The 18,307-nt window shown below is 32.3% G+C and overlaps 1 protein-coding gene across 1 annotated transcript in view; it reads left to right on the top strand.

Moving 5' to 3' along the window:
- The window catches only part of LOC107747670 (echinoderm microtubule-associated protein-like 6), a 57,617-nt gene that overhangs the window by 38,450 nt on the left and 860 nt on the right, over positions 1-18,307 (top strand). Inside the window, 16 exon segments of the mRNA XM_016562267.1 lie at positions 499-666; positions 1,244-1,445; positions 1,597-1,723; positions 2,584-2,662; positions 2,744-2,873; positions 3,752-3,850; positions 4,098-4,118; positions 6,908-7,081; positions 8,325-8,533; positions 9,716-9,873; positions 10,650-10,764; positions 10,848-11,036; positions 12,655-12,827; positions 12,912-13,074; positions 14,256-14,359; positions 14,440-14,593. Of these exon segments, the coding sequence (XP_016417753.1) occupies positions 499-666; positions 1,244-1,445; positions 1,597-1,723; positions 2,584-2,662; positions 2,744-2,873; positions 3,752-3,850; positions 4,098-4,118; positions 6,908-7,081; positions 8,325-8,533; positions 9,716-9,873; positions 10,650-10,764; positions 10,848-11,036; positions 12,655-12,827; positions 12,912-13,074; positions 14,256-14,359; positions 14,440-14,593 (2,265 nt within the window).

Genomic DNA, 18,307 nt, shown 5'->3' with positions numbered 1-18,307 from the left:
TGGATGTATCTGTTTTACACTCTTGATGTTTTAGAGTGTAACCCCTTCCTTGCTGTTCACTTTTTTACTGCATTGTAGCCGAATTATTGATTTTATTTTACATAGTTGCAGTGTTACGGTCACACCAGTTCATAGGTGTGTGTGTTTGTGTACAAGTATTTTTTTACGACCACTTAGCTTTTTCGAATCATGCCCTCAATTTTTTTTTGTGTTCACATACCAAGTGCCATAAAAGTCACCAAGTTTCGTACCATTTTGGTGAAGCTACGATTTTTAAAAATTCAAAATGTTAAAATCTCCGGTCAGAAATGACCGAAGACCGCACGAGAGGTGATTTTCTCAATATTTTGATTTTTTTGCACCCTCAGATTCCAGATTTTCAAATAGTTGTATCTCGTTGTATTTTTGGACACTTAAGACTGGTTTTGTGGTCCAGGGTCACATATATCACCAACCCCAGCATGATCAGCGCGTAACTGTGTGTTTGCGTGTGTTCAGTTTGAGAAGATGGATTGGGCCTCATGGACGTCAGTGCTGGGTCCCACCTGTGAGGGCATCTGGCCGACACTCAGCTTCGTCAACGCCTCTTCACTTACCAAAGACAAGAAGCTGCTGGCCACCGGAGACGACTTCGGCTTCGTCAAGCTCTTCAGCTTCCCCTGCAAGGTCTGACTGCAGCAAAACCACATCATACATTCACATACACTACTGTGCAAGCATTTTTCATGCTTCAGTCTCTTATGTTCTCCTTATGTATCAAAAATACTGTAAAAACAGTAATGTTGTGAAATATTATTACAATTCAAAATAGTCGTTTTCTGTGTGAATATATTGTAAAATTAATTTACTTCTGACATAAAGCTGAATTTCCAGCAGCATTGCTCCAGTCTTCAGTGTCACGTGATCCTTCAGGAATCATTCTGATATGCTGATTTGCTGCTTTTCTTCTTATCATCAATGTTGAAAACTGCTTCATATTTTTATACTTTTTTCTTGGATTTTTTGATGAATAGAAACTTCAAAAGAACAGCATTTCTTATTATAGTTTTATTATATTTTGTTTATCAATTATTATATTTCTTGATAAAAAATTATATATTTTTTCCTTTAAAAGTGACAAAACCTGTCCAATTAATACCAATTAATGCGTCCTTGCTGAATAAAAATTGTACAAGTCTTATATAAAACCAGAGGTTTATGCATTAAGTAGAATGTCCTTGATGCTTTTTTAAATTTCATACAGGGTCAGTTTGCCAAGTTTAAAAAGTACGTGGCTCACAGTGCCAATGTGACGAGCGTACGATGGTCCAATGACGACGCGATGTTGCTGTCAGTGGGCGGAGCTGACACCGCCCTCATGATCTGGGCGAGAGAGGGGATTGGTCCACGCGAGAGCAAAGCCGTGGACAGCGAGGAATCAGACGACGACGCTGAAGAGGATGGAGGTAATGTTTTTGTTTGTGATTACATTTAATTTAGAATTGAAATTTTTAATTTAGTTTAATTTTAATTGTAAATTTTAAATTGAATTAATTTGACATTTTTAATTACAATTTTTAATTTGCAGTTTTATTTAACTAACGGTTGTGTGTTTAGGGTACGACAGTGACGTCGCTCGGGAAAAGAACATGGATTACACGACGAAGATCTACGCTGTCAGTATAAGACAAATGACAGGCGTGAAACCGCACCAACTACAGAAGGAGATCCCAGTGGATGAGCGGTAATACAAAAAAACACAACGGAAAAATGCAGATGAAGTTCATCACTGCAACAGATATTTTTCCTCTTTAGTAGTTTTTTCTTCCTAGTTTAAAAACGTAAGATATTATTATGTTTATTATTATAAATATTATAAATGTCGTATGTTTATTATTATAAGATTTTACTAGTTTTCAAATTTTCATCAAAATGAAGGGTTCATGCTTTAAACAAGAAAAATATCTGCCAAATGCGATCAAAATAAACATATATAAATAAAAAAATTAAATAAGCAATGAAAAAATTTTTTTGTTTGTTTGCATTAAATAGATTTTTCTGACCTCACTGGCAGATATTTGTTCTTGTTTTAATCAAAAATTCACTTAATTTTGATATATTTATCAGAAAATAAGGCACAAGTTGCAAAACTTTATTTTATTCTTAGTATTCTTGTCTTGTTTTCCATTACAAATATTGAAAAATTGTATCAAGACGAAAACAAAAAACGACTTATATACAAAGTCTTGTTTCTGAAAAGATGTAGCAAAATGAAATTAGTTTATGCTAAAAAAAAAAAGAAAAAAGAAAAAAGAAAACATTTGTCAGTGAGGTCAGAAAAAGAATATTTTTTTCACTTTGAATTACAGTAAGTTGATTTTGCTGACCCCACTGTTAGACATTTGTTCTTGTTTTAAGCAAAAACTCACTTCATTTTGATACATTTATCAGAAAACAAGACTTGATATCTTAGGTCATTTTGCATCCCAAGTAAATATATCTTGATTTGAGAATGTTTAGATATGTGTAATAGAAAACAAGACAAAAATACTGAGAAATAAACTCTTTTTTTTTTTTTTAAATGTCATTATTGGTTTCCTGCAGGCCTCCAGTGAGTCGAGCCACGCCGTTACCTGACAAACTGGTGAAGAACAACGTCACAAAGAAGAAGAAAATCGTGGAGGTCAGTCGGTCTTGAGCTCATGAAGGTGCAGTCTTGTCTTCATTATTGTCAGTGTGTGTTGATGTCTGTGTGTGTCTGCAGGAACTGTCTCTGGATCACGTGTTTGGCTACAGGGGCTTTGACTGTCGAAACAACCTTCACTACCTCAATGATGGAGCAGACATCATCTTCCACACGGCCGCCGCTGCTGTTATTCAGAACCTCTCTGCTGGTACTGTCCTGAGTCAGCCTCACTGCTGACCTCTGACCTCTGGCTTAGTGTCTCAACATGTGGCAGATGTGCAGGAAAAACACTATTAGATGTTTTAAAGCCTTTGAAATAGTACAGTTTGACTTTATGCATGGGCTGAGTTTGTGGGCGTGTCTTCTGAGACTAATCTGATTCCAGATGCTGCTGACCTCTACAGGCTGCAGAGGGAACTGCACATCTGTTTAAAAGAAGAAGTGGGAAACCAGCTTTAGATACAACATATTTATTAAATGTGTACTTAATTATATTATACTCAAGTACAACTATATATATATTTTTTCTTTTCTGAAATTCAGCTAAAAATAACTACAGTATTTATTTGAAAATTATTATTAAAATGTGCACATTATTTTATTTTCAAATTAGTTTTTTTAACAGTAATTAATTAATAAAGTATGTGCTACAGTATTGGTTAAAGTTTACGTATATAGTTAGAATATACACTACCATTCAAAAGTTTAAAAAGTTAGAAATTTTCGTCGGTCATCCGACGTGACGTCGAGAGTGACCGACTGAAAGGGAACAGCTATTTTCAATTGTAATAATATTTCACATTATAACTGATTTTACTGTATTTTTAATCAAATAAATACAGCCATTGTGTGCAGAAGAGACTTCTTTTAAAAACATTAAAAAATCTTACTTTTACTGATCCAAAACTTGAAGCAGTGTATGAGATGAGTATATTTTCTGCTGTGTACTAAAATATTATTGCAGTGTGACAATTTTTTAAAAGTAGTCTTTCTATTAATATGAGCTCATAGGAACTGCATGCATGCTGTTTAACACTGGACTGGAGAATGAAAGTAGTTGTAGATGAAGGTGTTTGTGATTTGCAGGAACTCAGAGCTTTTATCTGGAGCATACGGATGACATCCTCTGTCTGACTGTCAATCAACATCCCAAATATCTCAACATCATCGCCACCGGTCAGATCGGTAAGTGTGGGCCTCTACACACATTTCCTAATGCAAACCCATGTCATTTTCACCATCGGAGTCATTTTCATTTGTGCACGTTGACTTTTGCGTTGCTTCTTTCAGCTGCACTGCTTGGTTTTGTGTTAATAACAAGCCTGCTTGTGATTTGTGCAAATAAGTTGAATCTCTCACGTAATTCTGCTTTGGCTTCTCTCATTTTTGTTCATCACTGCCTCATGCTCTCATCCAACACACCACCACACAGGCGACATCACCGATCTGCCAGGTAGGACAGCAGAACCTCCTGCCATCTGACTTCAGTTTGTCTCACTGACCTTTTGTGTTTGACTCCAGAAATTCAGGTCAGGTTTTTGGGCTCCAAAACAGAACTAAAGCATGCATTTTTTTTCTCCAAAGCAATGATTTGGGTTCAATACAAGTCAAGCACTCGAGTTCCATAGGTGTGAATTTAGATTCAGTATTCAGCTTGCAATGTTAACATGACATTTTGCGTTATTCTGTAACACTTTACCAGTTACATGCATGCATGGTAAACCAGTTAATATGGTAAGCACTATATGATGTGCACAGATTTATCCATTTAGAAGAATAAACTAAATAGGAATAACTTGCATAATAATATATGTAAATATAATATGAATGCAGTTACTGCAATAATGAAGTAAATAATCATCAAATAATAAATATATCATATATTTTAATATAACATAATAATATAAAATTAATAATAATAATAACAAACTAAAATAATGCAGTTTAAATAACCATCAAAGAATCTGGTTAGAATCCGACTTCTGGAGTAATGATGCTGAAAATTCAGCTTTGATCACAGGAATAAATTACATTTTACAATATATTCACATAGAAAACAGCTATTTTATATTGTAAAAAATATTTCACAATATTACTGCTTTATTTTTAATCAGAAGAGACTTCTTTTATGAACATTAAAACATTTTTGTTTTTTTCTAAACTTTTATGAATAACTTTAAAAGAATAAGAGTAAAACACTAAATTACATCTTTGCACATAATAATTAATATAAATACTTGAACAAAAATACAAACTTCAAACTTCACATTTCTGCTTTTAAACCATTAACTGAATTTATGTATTAATTTATTTATTCATTTTTGCTTGTATGAATTAATTCATGCATTTATCTATATTTAGTGCATTTAATTTTTCATTTACTTATCCAGCTATTTATGTTTTCATGCTTTTATTTATGTATTTTTCTATGCATTTAGAGCATTTATTGTTGCATTTAGTGTAAATTTGTTTGTTCAAAATGTCATTACGCCAGAACAATACATCTCTGTTTAAAAAACTTTTCAAAACTAAAGTTTAAATTCATTTATTTGGTTCTTACAGCTTACATCGTAATATGTATTGAACTCTGAATATTTCTTTAGTGAATCAATCTTTAATATCACGTTTGATGGAATAACATCCGTCTATGGTTCACGAGGGTCTGGAAGTTGGATGCCACAGATTTCAGATTAAGATCATATGCTCTATATCAAGCAATCCTCTCATTTCCCTCATGTTTTATGTCCCGGTTTCAGTAAAGACCACCGCTGTGAAGAATACATTCTCATGTTTGCATGAAGCATCATGCAGCAGATTGGCTTGATTTTCTGTCATCATCTTAGAGTCATGAGGCCTCGTTCCCTCTCTCAGCGCTAGAATACATATCTACTATTGACATGTTGAAAACCTTGAGGACTGTCCTTATGAACTCATAATAGCCATCCCAAACTCATCCTGCTGCTTTATTAACAGTGTTGGGGAAGTGACTAACTAAAAGTAGCGACACTATATTTTTCCTACATTACATTGTACAACTACATTGTTTTCAAATTAGAGTAGATTTTTTTCAAGCCATACTGGTGTGGTGTGGTGAACATTTAATTCAATGCTGCTTTGCAGCACAATGTTTTCAACTCATATATTGATGCATTTACGCAGTTACTTATTTGCATTTATTTATGCATTTTTCTATGCATGTAGTGCATTTATGAATTTATCTATACATTTACTGCATTTATTTTTGGATTTTTATATAGTTTTTTATATTCAGTTATTTATATGCATTATTAATGCATTTATGTGCTTATTTATTCATTTAAGCTTGCATGCATTTATCTTTGCATTTAGTGCATTTATTTTTTATTGCATATATTTATGAATTTATGCATTTATATACGCATTTTTCTATACGTTTAGTGCATTTATTTTTGCATTGATTTATAGTTATTTAAATGCAGTTTTATGCTTTTATTTATGTGTTTATGAATTTATTTATTCATTTATTTATGATTGTATGCATTTATTCATGCATTTGTCTGCATTTAGTGCATTTATTTTTTACATGTATTAATGCAGTTATTTATATGCGTCTATTTATGCATTTTTTCAGGCATTTACAGTATTTATGCATTTATCTATGCATTTAGTGCATTTATTTTTGTGTTTATTTTTATGCATTTATATATGCATTTAGTGCATTTATTTTTGTGTTTATTTTTTTGCATTTATCTATGCATTTAGTGCATTTATTTTTGTGTTTATTTTTATGCATTTATATATGCATTTAGTGCATTTATTTTTGTGTTTATTTTTTTATGCATTTAGTGCATTTATTTTTGTGTTTATTTTTATGCATTTAGTGCATTTGTTGCATTTTGTTGTGTAAATTTGTCTGTTTAAAAAATTCATTAAAAAATACAGCTCTGCTTAAGTAATAAGTTGTATAATCCCCCTTTAAATAACATAGTTAACTGCTTGTTTTTAGTAGCTTGTAGTTGTTACTACTTTTTCTAAATGCATCTTTACTGCAGTGCAACTACTGTAATCCAGTTTCATAGTAGCTTCCCAACACTGTTTATTAATATAAATAACCCACAACATTTGCATAATTAATGTCTTCTAATACACCTAATATGGATTTTATGTGTCTTGTGCTGAACGGAGCAGATGTGGATCTGTCCTTCAGCTGTGAGTACTGGCGGTCGTAATGTGATGTCGGTCTGTGTCTGTGTGTGTCTGTAGGCCTGGCGCCGTCTATTCACGTGTGGGACGCCATGAACAAACAGACGCTGTCAGTGCTGCGCTGCTCTCACGCTAAAGGGATCGGATACGTCAACTTCAGCGCCACGGGAAAACTGCTGTTGTCTGTGGGAGTGGATCCGGAGCACACCATCACTGTGTGGAGATGGCAGGAAGGTGTGTCAAAACCAGTGGTTTTAACTAAATATATACTTAAAATAGCCCTGCATCTGAAAAAAAAGGCCTAACATTAGCTAATTTGATGATGATCAAAAATATCATTAAAACTTTCCATCACGTGCAGTTTGTTCACAAAATAAGGATTATTTTTTTCAAAATATATATGTATGTATCAGCTTTAATGCACTTTACATACAAACTTTACATAAACACAAGTTTATTAAAAAATATATATAAAAAAGGAAGCTGCAATGACAATTTTTTTCTTGCAACTGTGAGCTTATATCTCGCAATTCTGACTTTTTTCTCTAATTTTGATTTCTGAATTTTTAAATTCTGATTTTACATTTCAGAATTTTGACCTTTTTTCTCTGAATTTTGAGTTTGCATCTCACATTTCTGTTTTATCTTTCTGCACTGGAAAACAAAAAGTTCTGCACTGCATTTCTGACTAAAACCATACAAAAAACATCTTTGTTACTAGAAATAAAAAGTTAACTAAAATAAAATAAAATATAAATAAAAAAAAAACATTTAATTTCAGGTAGTTTCCAAGGCAACATTTCTCATTTTCAGTTGCTTTAACTTAGTTAGGCCACTAAAATAACTAAAACTAAAACTGAAATGAATAAAAACCTATGTAGATGTATTTAAAAATAATAATAAAAATGATGAAAACATGCAACAAAATTACTAAAACTTTAAAAGTACAGTGAAAAAGTTAAATACATAGATAAAAAATTCTAAATATTGATAAACATTATAATGGTATCTTAATGATACTAAAATAACACTGGTAATGACAATAATTTTTTAATAAAGAAAATAATGTTAAAAATTGCAATTGTGAGTTAACATCTTGCAATTCAGTCTTTTTCTCTCAAAAAAGTTATAAACTCATTGTGAGTTTCTGACTTTTTTCTTAGAATTTTTTTTTTTTTTTTTAACTGCAATTACCTTTTTTACGTTTTGGTTGGATATGGTTTTTAAAAAACATTTTCTACAAAAAAAATATATTAAATGGCAATTAAATTGACCTTTTTTATTTTTTTATTCCATGGTGGAAATAAGCTTCCATAGTCAAAAGAAAAAAATGCTATGAAATGCACATCTTATTTTGTGAGAGACTGATGTGTTTGAGCAAAGCAGACACTATTTCTGGAATCAGTAAGAAACAGGTATTGGACTTTGTTCAGCATATTCAGATGCTGTTGTGAATGCTTTCATCATGTGATCTCAGGCTCTAGGGTTTGCAGTAAAGGCGGTCACAGCGACCGGATCTTCGTGGTGGAGTTCAGGCCGGACTCGGACACTCAGTTTGTGTCGGTGGGAATCAAACACATCAAGTTCTGGACGCTGGTGGGAGGCTCTCTGCTTTATAAGAAAGGAGTGATCGGAGCGGTGGAGGACGGACGCATGCAGACCATGCTCTCTGTAGCGTTTGGAGCCGTGAGTCTTTCTCATCTGTGATTAGTTTTATCTAGAATGGATTTGCAGTGCACCGATTACAGGAACCGCTCCCATGGTGCAGTCTGGGGTAAATTGTGTTGCTCAAAGCACAATAGTGACAGATTAGGTGCGTAGAATTCTTTTTTCTTTAGTAAAGAATTATTGTAGATACTATATTATTGTAGTTTGATTGAGATACCATTACAGTTTTTATTGCATATTTTCAATAAATTTTTCTTTCAATTTTCTGTTTTCATTTGAAATCAATTCTATTTAAATTTGTATTAAAGTTTAGTCTTTTTGTTGTGTGTTGTTGCCGTTTTTATTATTTTTCTTTTTTTATGTCTGTAGAGTTTCTATGAATTTCAACTAATTGTTACATTATTTGAATATGAGAAATGTTGCCTTGACAACTAGCTGAAATTAAGTTGTTTTTTATTATTTTATTTCAGTTAATGTTTATTGTATTTCAAGTAGCAAAGATGGATTTTTACGGTTGTAATTTTAGTTTACTCTTATAAGTACGGGTACATATTCAGGTAGTTACACAGCATAAATTTACAGAATAATATGTAAAATAATAAAAAATGTACATATTAGAAAAATACTGTTTCAAATGTTTCTTGTGACAAAAAACTAATATGATATATAATCATATATTTCATCTGTAGTAATATATATCATTTCATAAATGTGTATTTATATATACATAATAAACATACGCAATACACGCACATATATTATGTAAACAAAAACTTTTATTTTGGATGCGATTGTTTGACAGCACTAGTGTATATATATATATATATATACACATACACACAGTACACACACATATTACAAAATATATATATATATATATATTGTAATATGTGTGTGTACTGTGTGCGTGTGTACTGTGTGTGTGTATGTATATATATATACATATATAGAAACATTTAACTAAATTGAGCTTTATAAAGAGACTATTATCTTTTATACAGCACAAATTGAGTTTGTTTCATAATTAATACATTTCACTAAATTAACACTGTTATTTTCCTGTTTTATAAATGTGCAGCTGCTTTGAAACAATCTGTATTATGTAAAGCACTATATATAAATAAGTATAAGACTACTGTATGTTAAATCTCATACCTGTCTGTGCATATGAAATGTTTTCTCATGTGTTTTGTCTGGCAGAATAACCTGACGTTCACGGGGGCCATAAACGGTGACGTGTACGTGTGGCGAGAGCATTTCCTGGTGCGTGTGGTGGCTAAAGCTCATACAGGACCAGTGTTCACCATGTACACCACGCTCCGAGACGGACTCATCGTGACCGGAGGCAAAGAGAGACCGTGAGTCCATCTACAACACACACTCATGCTGACATGTCAGTTTCATATGGTTTTTAAAAATCATTTTCAGCTAAATTGTTTTGACCATAAAGACAAAAATTCTTACACCTTGAGTAAAAGTTCAAAAGTTTGGAGTCTGTAAGATTTTTTAATGTTTTTGAAAGATGTCTCTTCTGCTCACCATGGCTGCATTTATTAGATTATAAATACAGTAAAAAAATTGAAATATTATTACTATTTATAATAGATGTTTTCTATATGAATATCTTTTAAACTGTAATTTATTCTTGTGATGCGCAGCTGAATTTTCAGCATCATTACTCCAGTCTTCAGTGTCACATGATCTTCATAAATCATTCTCATATGTTGATTTGCTGCTCAAGAAACATTTATTTTTATCATGTGTTGAATTTTTGTAGGAACCATGATTTTTATTTTAATTTAATATTTTGTGGGAACCATGATTTTTATTTTTAAGTTAATTTAATTTATATTTAATGTTAATGTTAATGTATTTTTAAGGAGTCTTTGATGAATAGAAACTCCAAAAGAACAGCATTTATTTGAAATATAAATATTTTGTAACAATATGAATGTCTTAAATGCCACTTTTGATCAATTTAATGCATTTTATAAATAAAAGTATTAATTTCTTAAAAAACATGCCCTAAACTTTTGAGCATAGTGTACAGTAAGTGTACAAAATGTATATATTTTAAGGGAATCTTTTTATTAAAACATGAGCATAATGTCATTGCTTCATTATGTATGTGCAGGACTAAAGAGGGCGGCGCTGTGAAACTGTGGGATCAGGAAATGAAGAGATGCAGAGCATTTCAGCTGGAGACAGGGCTTCCTGTCGAGACGGTCAGATCTGTGTGCAGAGGAAAGGTCAGTCATGCTTCATAAGCACCCATTTCAAGTGTAAGTTTAGTAGAAAGACAGTAGTAAGATGTTTGATTATTGGATGGCAGGGAAAGATCTTGGTGGGAACGAAGGATGGCGAGATCATCGAGGTTGGAGAGAAGAACGCCGCCTCCAACACCATGATAAACGGACACACACAGGGGCGCATCTGGGGTCTGGCCACACACCCCTCCAAAGACGTCTTCATTTCCGCCAGCGATGATGGAACCATCCGCATCTGGGACCTGGCTGATAAGGTGAGGGATTGTGGGTAGTGGAGTGAGAAGAGGGGATTTTACACTACCGCTCAAGAGTTTAGGGTCAATAAGACGATACAATTAGTATTTTTATTCAGCAAGGAAATGTTTAAAAGTGACAGTAAAGACATTTGTGATGTTGCAAAAGAGTTCTATTTTAAATAAATGCTGCTCTTTCGAACTTTTTGTTCATCAAAGAATCCTGAAACATAAAATATATCACAGTTTCCACAAAAATGTGAATCAGCCCAACTGTTTTCAACATTGATAATAATCAGAAATGTTTCTTGAGCAGCAAATTAGCATATTAGAATCTCACGTTCAGCAGCGGCAGCTCTTAAAGTCATAGCAGCCAAATAACCTGATATCCCAGCTGCTGCGATGTCTGTTCATCATAGAACAAGAGAAAAACCGGAGGAAATCAATAACTTTGTAGCTTTAAGGATTCATCTATATTTGAATTAGAATTTAGTGTTTGATCACTTTATTCAATTTCTGTATATTTCCTACTTGCTGAAGGGCACAGGCAGCTAAATATGACATTTATTATAATGGGTTTATGTGAAGATTGTTTTAAGTTCACTTAAATTAGAAGTTTTTTTTTTGTTTAAGTCTAATAAATGTTAAAATTGATAGCTCTCAATTATACTGTAATGTTGAATGGCTAGTCAATTCTTAAATATTAGGGGGGAAAAAAATCTATTTCATAGAGACATCAGTGATACTCGCCTTCAGTCATAAAACAATGCCACTAAACAAATATTTAAAAATATACTGTCTTTATGTTGTTTCTACATTAATTTAAAAATTGAATGTGAAATTATTGCAATATAAAAGTATATATAAAAACTTTAGTTTAATGTTAGGTGGGATTATTCGTGATTCATTTCAGAAAAAAATTGTGTGATTAGCACTTAAATTAGAAGTTTTTGTTTTGTTTAAGTCTAATAAATGTTAAAATTGATAGCTCTCAATTATACTGTAATGTTGAATGGCTAGTCAATGGTTAAATATTAGGAAAAAAAGAACAATTTCCTAGAGACATCAGTAATATTGGTATCAGTGATACTCGCCTTCAGTCATAAAAAAAATGCAATTAAACAAATATTAAAAATATACTATCTTTATGTTGTCTCTACATTAATTTGAAGATTGAATGTTAAATTATTGCAATATAAAAGTATATTTAATAACTTCGATGGGATTAATCATGATTAATTTCAGAAAAAATGTGCGATTAATTAGTTCCTTTTTTTAATCGATTGACAGCACTATTAAAAATATTATAGAAGTCAACTGTTATGAAAAATGCACTAAAATACCAATTTCAAATTGTATATGAAATATATATTTCCCATTTGTTTCCCATTCGTCATTTCGACGTTTTTTTCAGGACCATTTTACTTTTTCAAAGCATGATTGATTGATTGGTTGATTGATTGATTTATTTATTTATTGATTAATTTATTTTTTGTGTGTTTTCACATAGCAAGTGCCAAAATCTTCACTAAGTTTTGTAACATTCTGAAGTAAAAAATACTCCAAAACTGAAACGTAAAATTTTCCGATTAAAAATGACCGAAGAGCACCAGAGGGTTGATCATTGTTTGTCTTCCAGAAACTCCTGAACAAAGTCAGTCTGGGTCATCCGGCGAAGTGCACGGCGTACAGTCAGAACGGTGAGATGGTGTCCATCGGGATGGAGAACGGAGAGTTCATCGTGCTGCTGGTGAATTCACTGACCGTATGGGGCAAGAAGAGAGACCGCAGCGTGGCCATCCAGGACATTCGGTCAGAAGAGACACTGCATGACAAATACACAACAAAACACATGATCATGAAAGCATACGTTCTCAAGCCGTGTTTCTCACGCAGGTTCAGCTCTGATAACCGGCTGTTGGCCGTCGGCTCGGTGGAGTGCGCTGTCGATTTCTATGATCTGACTCTGGGGCCGTCTCTCAACCGGATCGGCTACTGCAAAGATATTCCTGGATTTGTGATCCAGCTGGACTTCTCTGCCGACAGCAAATACATTGAGGTACAAATCATTCAGAAAACATATTGAGGACTATATAAACAGAAATAGATCATTTTGATAACATACACAGCAGAGACATAATGTGACAAAATATTTCTTAATGCACACAAATTAAGTTTTTGTGCATGCACATTTTGCACAAATAAAGGGTGTTGCATGGAGTTTGAGTCAACCAAAATATTTAATGTTTAAAAACATCGGCTTAAAAGTTATTAGCTAAAACGCATGTGAAAATTAAACCGTTTTGTGCACTGGAGATTTTTTTAGTTTCCTGTACAGTTCAATAGAACAATTAAAAACGAACATATACTTGGCATTTAGTCCCTTAAATAAAACAGTAAACTAACAGCATTAATGTGCCAAAAAAAATAAATAATCAAATATATTTTTAAATATCAAAATACATTCATGTAGACATATTTACCACCATTGTTTTTGGCCACCTTTTCTATGTTTTTGAACAAATATTTTAAAAAATATATTTTTTAAATAATTACAAAATATATATTTTGCCCTTCTTATATTTAAATATGAAAAAATTTATTCACGTCACATTTGAAGAAAAACTTCATTTGTTGAACTTTGTCTCTGTCTTATTTGTAGCCAAATATTTTTTTAAACATTCCCGTTTCTCTACTATAAACTCTTTAATTTCACATTTTAAATGGCGGATAGAAAATCTAGTTTGATCTCTATTAGGCTATTCCATTCACATGGGGAAGTCGTGGCCTAATGGTTAGAGAGTCGGACTCGTAACCCAACGGTTGCGGGTTCGAGTCTCGTACCGGCAGGGATTGTAGGTGGGGGGAGTGAATGTACAGCGCTCTCTCCCACCTTCAATACCACGACTGAGGTGCCCTTGAGCAAGGCACCGAACCCCCAATTGCTCCCCGGGTGCCGCAGCATAAATGGCTGCCCACTGCTCCGGGTGTGTGTTCACGGTGTGTGTGTGTTCACTGCTGTGTGTGTGCGCACTAAGGATGGGTTAAATGCAGAGCACTAATTCCTAGTATGGGTAACCATACTTGGCCACATGTCACGTCACATTTGCATTTAGCTTAAATGTAGGAGCCCCTGAAATACATTTTGAAATATATTTTGGTATATGAAGGTTGAAACTAAATATAATTTTAATGTAGTCTGTGTAAGTAACACTGATATGATTTAAACTTTGTGTGCAGGTCTCTACCGGTTCATATAAGCGTCAGGTTCATGAGGTTCCCAGCGGGAAGATCGTCACAGAACAAGCCCTGATTGACCGGATCACATGGGCGACCTGGACCAGGTGAGGACACAGATCTGTGCAGTAAACGGTCTTCAGAAGTGACGTCAGTGTCCTGTAGTAAAGCTCTTCCTCCTGTACAGTGTTCTGGGTGACGAGGTTCTGGGCATCTGGCCGCGTAACGCAGAGAAGGCAGACGTGAACTGCGCCTGTGTTTCTCACGCCGGGCTCAACGTGGCCACCGGAGATGATTTTGGACTCGTGAAGCTCTTCGACTTCCCCTGCTCCGAGAAATTTGTGAGTCAACCGTGACTCAAGTCAAATTTATTTCTATAGTGTTTTTCACATTACCCATTTTTTTCATCTTCATGCTTTGTAGTCACATTTAGCCTAGTTGACTGATAATATAGTTACATTTCAAACAAAATAAAAAAAAATCAGGCAGTAGAGATTAACTATATACGTAATGTAAATCACTTTGCATGAGTATTCTGTATGTATGCAGATAAACTTGGATATAACATATATCCAAACTCATGTGAACACTTGAAATATGAAATTACGGTTACATTTTACGTAAGGTTTATTTAGTTAATGCAATAATATGAACTAACAACTAAGCATTTATTAGTCTTTGTTAATTTATATATATATATATATATATATATATACACACAAAATTAACCCTTAGTAACCCTTATTATTAACAATATTAACCAATTATGATTAGCCATATTAACTCTTTATTATTAATCCTTATTATTAACATTAACTCTTACCTTATTAATATAAAACCATATTAACATTTTATTTTTAACCCTTATTATTAACCATATAAACCTTTATTATTAACCATATTAATCCTTTATTTTTGAACCTTATTATTAATCATATTAGCTTTAATATTAAATCTTATTATTATCAACCATAATAACCCTTTATTATTAACCCTTATTATTATTAACCATATTAACCCTTTTATTATTAAACCTTATTATTAACATATTACCCCTTTATTATTAGCCATTATTATTCTTAACCATATTGATCATTTATTATGGACCCTTATTATAATTAACCATATTAACCCTTTACTATCAAACCTTAGTATTATTAACCACATTAACCCTTTACTATTAACCCTTATTATTATAAAAAAACTTGCCCCTTTTAGACTTTCACTCTATTTATTTACAAACTGCTTGTTTTCTTAAAAAACAAAACAACACTAACACTAGCTTCTCTAATCTTTTTGTATTCTATATATTTGTTTTCTTTTTATTTATTATACAATTAACAAAAGCAAAAAAGGCCTCTAACACTAGCTTGCTCTATTCTTTTTCTTTTCTATCGGTTTTCTTTTTATTTATTATATAATAAATAAAAAAAACCTTGCTACGTGTACTGTGTTAAGCTAACTGAGACTTGTTATAGCACTTGCGTATCATTGCTCTTTTGTTGATTTGATTGCTTCCATTGTCCTCATTTGTAAGTCGCTTTGGATAAAAGCGTCTACTAAATGTAAATGTAATTAGCCATATTAACCCTTTATTATGAAACCTTAGTATTATTAACCATAGTAACCCTTAATTATTAAACCTTATTACTGTCCATGTTAACCCTTTATTATTAAACCTTATTATTAACCATATAAACCTATTATCAAACCTTAGTATTATTAACTATATTAATCCTTTATTTTAAACCTTATTATTAATAAGATTTCATATTTAAGAGCTAATCTTATCAACCATAATAACCCTTAATTATTAACCATGTTAATCTTTAATTATTAACACTTATAATTAACCTTTATTTTTAACTATATTAACCATTAATTATATCACCCTCATTAATAACTTTAATTAACCACATTAACCCTTTATTGTCGAACCTTAGTATTATTAACCATATTAACCCCTTATTATTAACCATGTTAATCTTTTATTAACACTTATAATTAACCTTTTTTAACCATATTAACCCTTTATTAACCCCTATTCGTATTATCCACATTAATCCTTTATTATTAACCCTTATTATAATTAACCATATTAACCCTTATTTTAGCCTTTATTGTTAACCATATTAACCCTTCATTAATAAACTTTATTATAATTATCCATATTAACCCCTTATTAACAATGCTAATCTTTTATTAACACTTATAATTAACCTTTTTAACCATATTAACCCTTTAATAATCCTGCCGGAGATACCTCCAGCGTCCGGATGCTGCACTTCTGTTATGCTGCGTTTTACCCCTCTAGACCAGATGGATCCTGGACGAGCCGGAGTTCGAAGAGGGTTTTTTAACCATTCTGTGAAGTGCAATGTTTACGTTTACATGTACTTTTACAAAGAAAAAAAGATACACTCATAAATCATGCCACTATTCGTTCGGATTCTGAAGTGCCTTGGAGACACAGTTTGCTGATCTTTGCCCCGAAATGTTCATATGATGCATATATGGTGCTAAATGTCCACTTAGAGCTTTTTGAAATTCTTTTTAAAATCATGCATTATGCAATTTCTTTTCTTCTTTATCTTCTTTTTACATTTTGTACATAAATGTCAACTCACTAAATATGCTCTTCCTGTTGGAACATGGGACTCAGGAGAAATTAAGTACTGTAATGTGTAGACGTTATATTTGACCTGTGCTATTTTTGTTAAAATATAAATTTTTTATGTACGTACTTGCGTATGACGTATGCAAATTAGTCGGTCGGTCGGTCTGTGGGCGTATATGGAAATTGAAAATGCAAAAAACTCGCTGTCCAAATATTACAGTTATATGAAATGTACGTAGTAGCGTTGTCTGTTGCGACGTGTGTAGATTGCGATGCGCTGTTTGTAGCCAATGACGTGACAGCAGCTGTTTATCGTGCGCAGATATCGCGTTATATCTGTCATTTGTATGTTCATGTTTTTGTAATTTGTCTGATCAGAGGTCAGTCTAATTGAAAGCTATATAATAATGCATGAATCGAAGTCTGTGTGGTTGTTGATCATGAATGAATACAGTTGTTTTATAATTAAAGAGAACTATGTGCTCACTTGTGAAACTCAGTGTGTCCGTCTTTCACCAGATGATGGCAGTGTGTGTATAAACTGTGTTTCTCAAAACACAATATTTGTAACCCTATTCAATGAGACGCACAAGATAAGCTGTGGAAATTATTATTGGATACAGTAATAACAAGTAACATAAGGTGAATTAGTTTCACTAATAAATATCACCATTTTCCTCAGTTGATTAATCAGTATATTAAGACTATTGTTTTGTATTATGAAATAGTCATTACATACACACATTATATATACATATATATATATATATGTACACACTACCGTTCAAAAGTTTGGGATCAGTAAGATTTTTAATATTTTTACTATTAACGAAGTTTCTTGTGCTCATCAAGGCTGTATTTATTTGATCAAAAACTTAGAACTTATTTTGTGAAATATTATTGCAATTTAAAATAACAGTTTATACTTTAAAAAGTAATTTATTTCTGTGATTCAAAGCTGTATTTTCAGCATCATTACTCCAGTCTTCAGTGTCACATGATCTTCAGAAATCATTATAATATGCTGATTTATTATCAGTGTTGGAAACAGTTGTGCTGCTTCATGTTTTTTGGAACCTGTGATACTTTTTTTCAGGATTCTTTTATGAATATAACATTTAAAAAAACATTTATTCAAAATGGAAATCTTGTGTTACAATATACAGTACACTACTGTTCAAAAGTTTGGAGTCAGTAAATTTTTTTCTTTCTTTTTTTGAAAGTAATGAATACTTTTATTCAGTTAAATGGGAAAAAAAGTGATAGTAAAGACTCATATTGAAAAGAAAAGATTTTAATTTTAAATAAATGCTGTTCTTTCTAACTTTTTATTCATAAAAGAATCAAAAAAAAAGTATCAGTTTCCCCCCCAAAAAAAAAAAAAACATAAATCAGCATATTAGAATGATTTCTGAAGGATCATGTGACACTGAAGACT

Source organism: Sinocyclocheilus rhinocerous, unplaced genomic scaffold (assembly GCF_001515625.1).
Source record: "Sinocyclocheilus rhinocerous isolate Xijiao unplaced genomic scaffold, SAMN03320098_v1.1 scaffold671, whole genome shotgun sequence".
Lineage (NCBI taxonomy): Eukaryota > Metazoa > Chordata > Actinopteri > Cypriniformes > Cyprinidae > Sinocyclocheilus > Sinocyclocheilus rhinocerous.
This window is presented reverse-complemented; position numbering and strand designations above follow the sequence as displayed.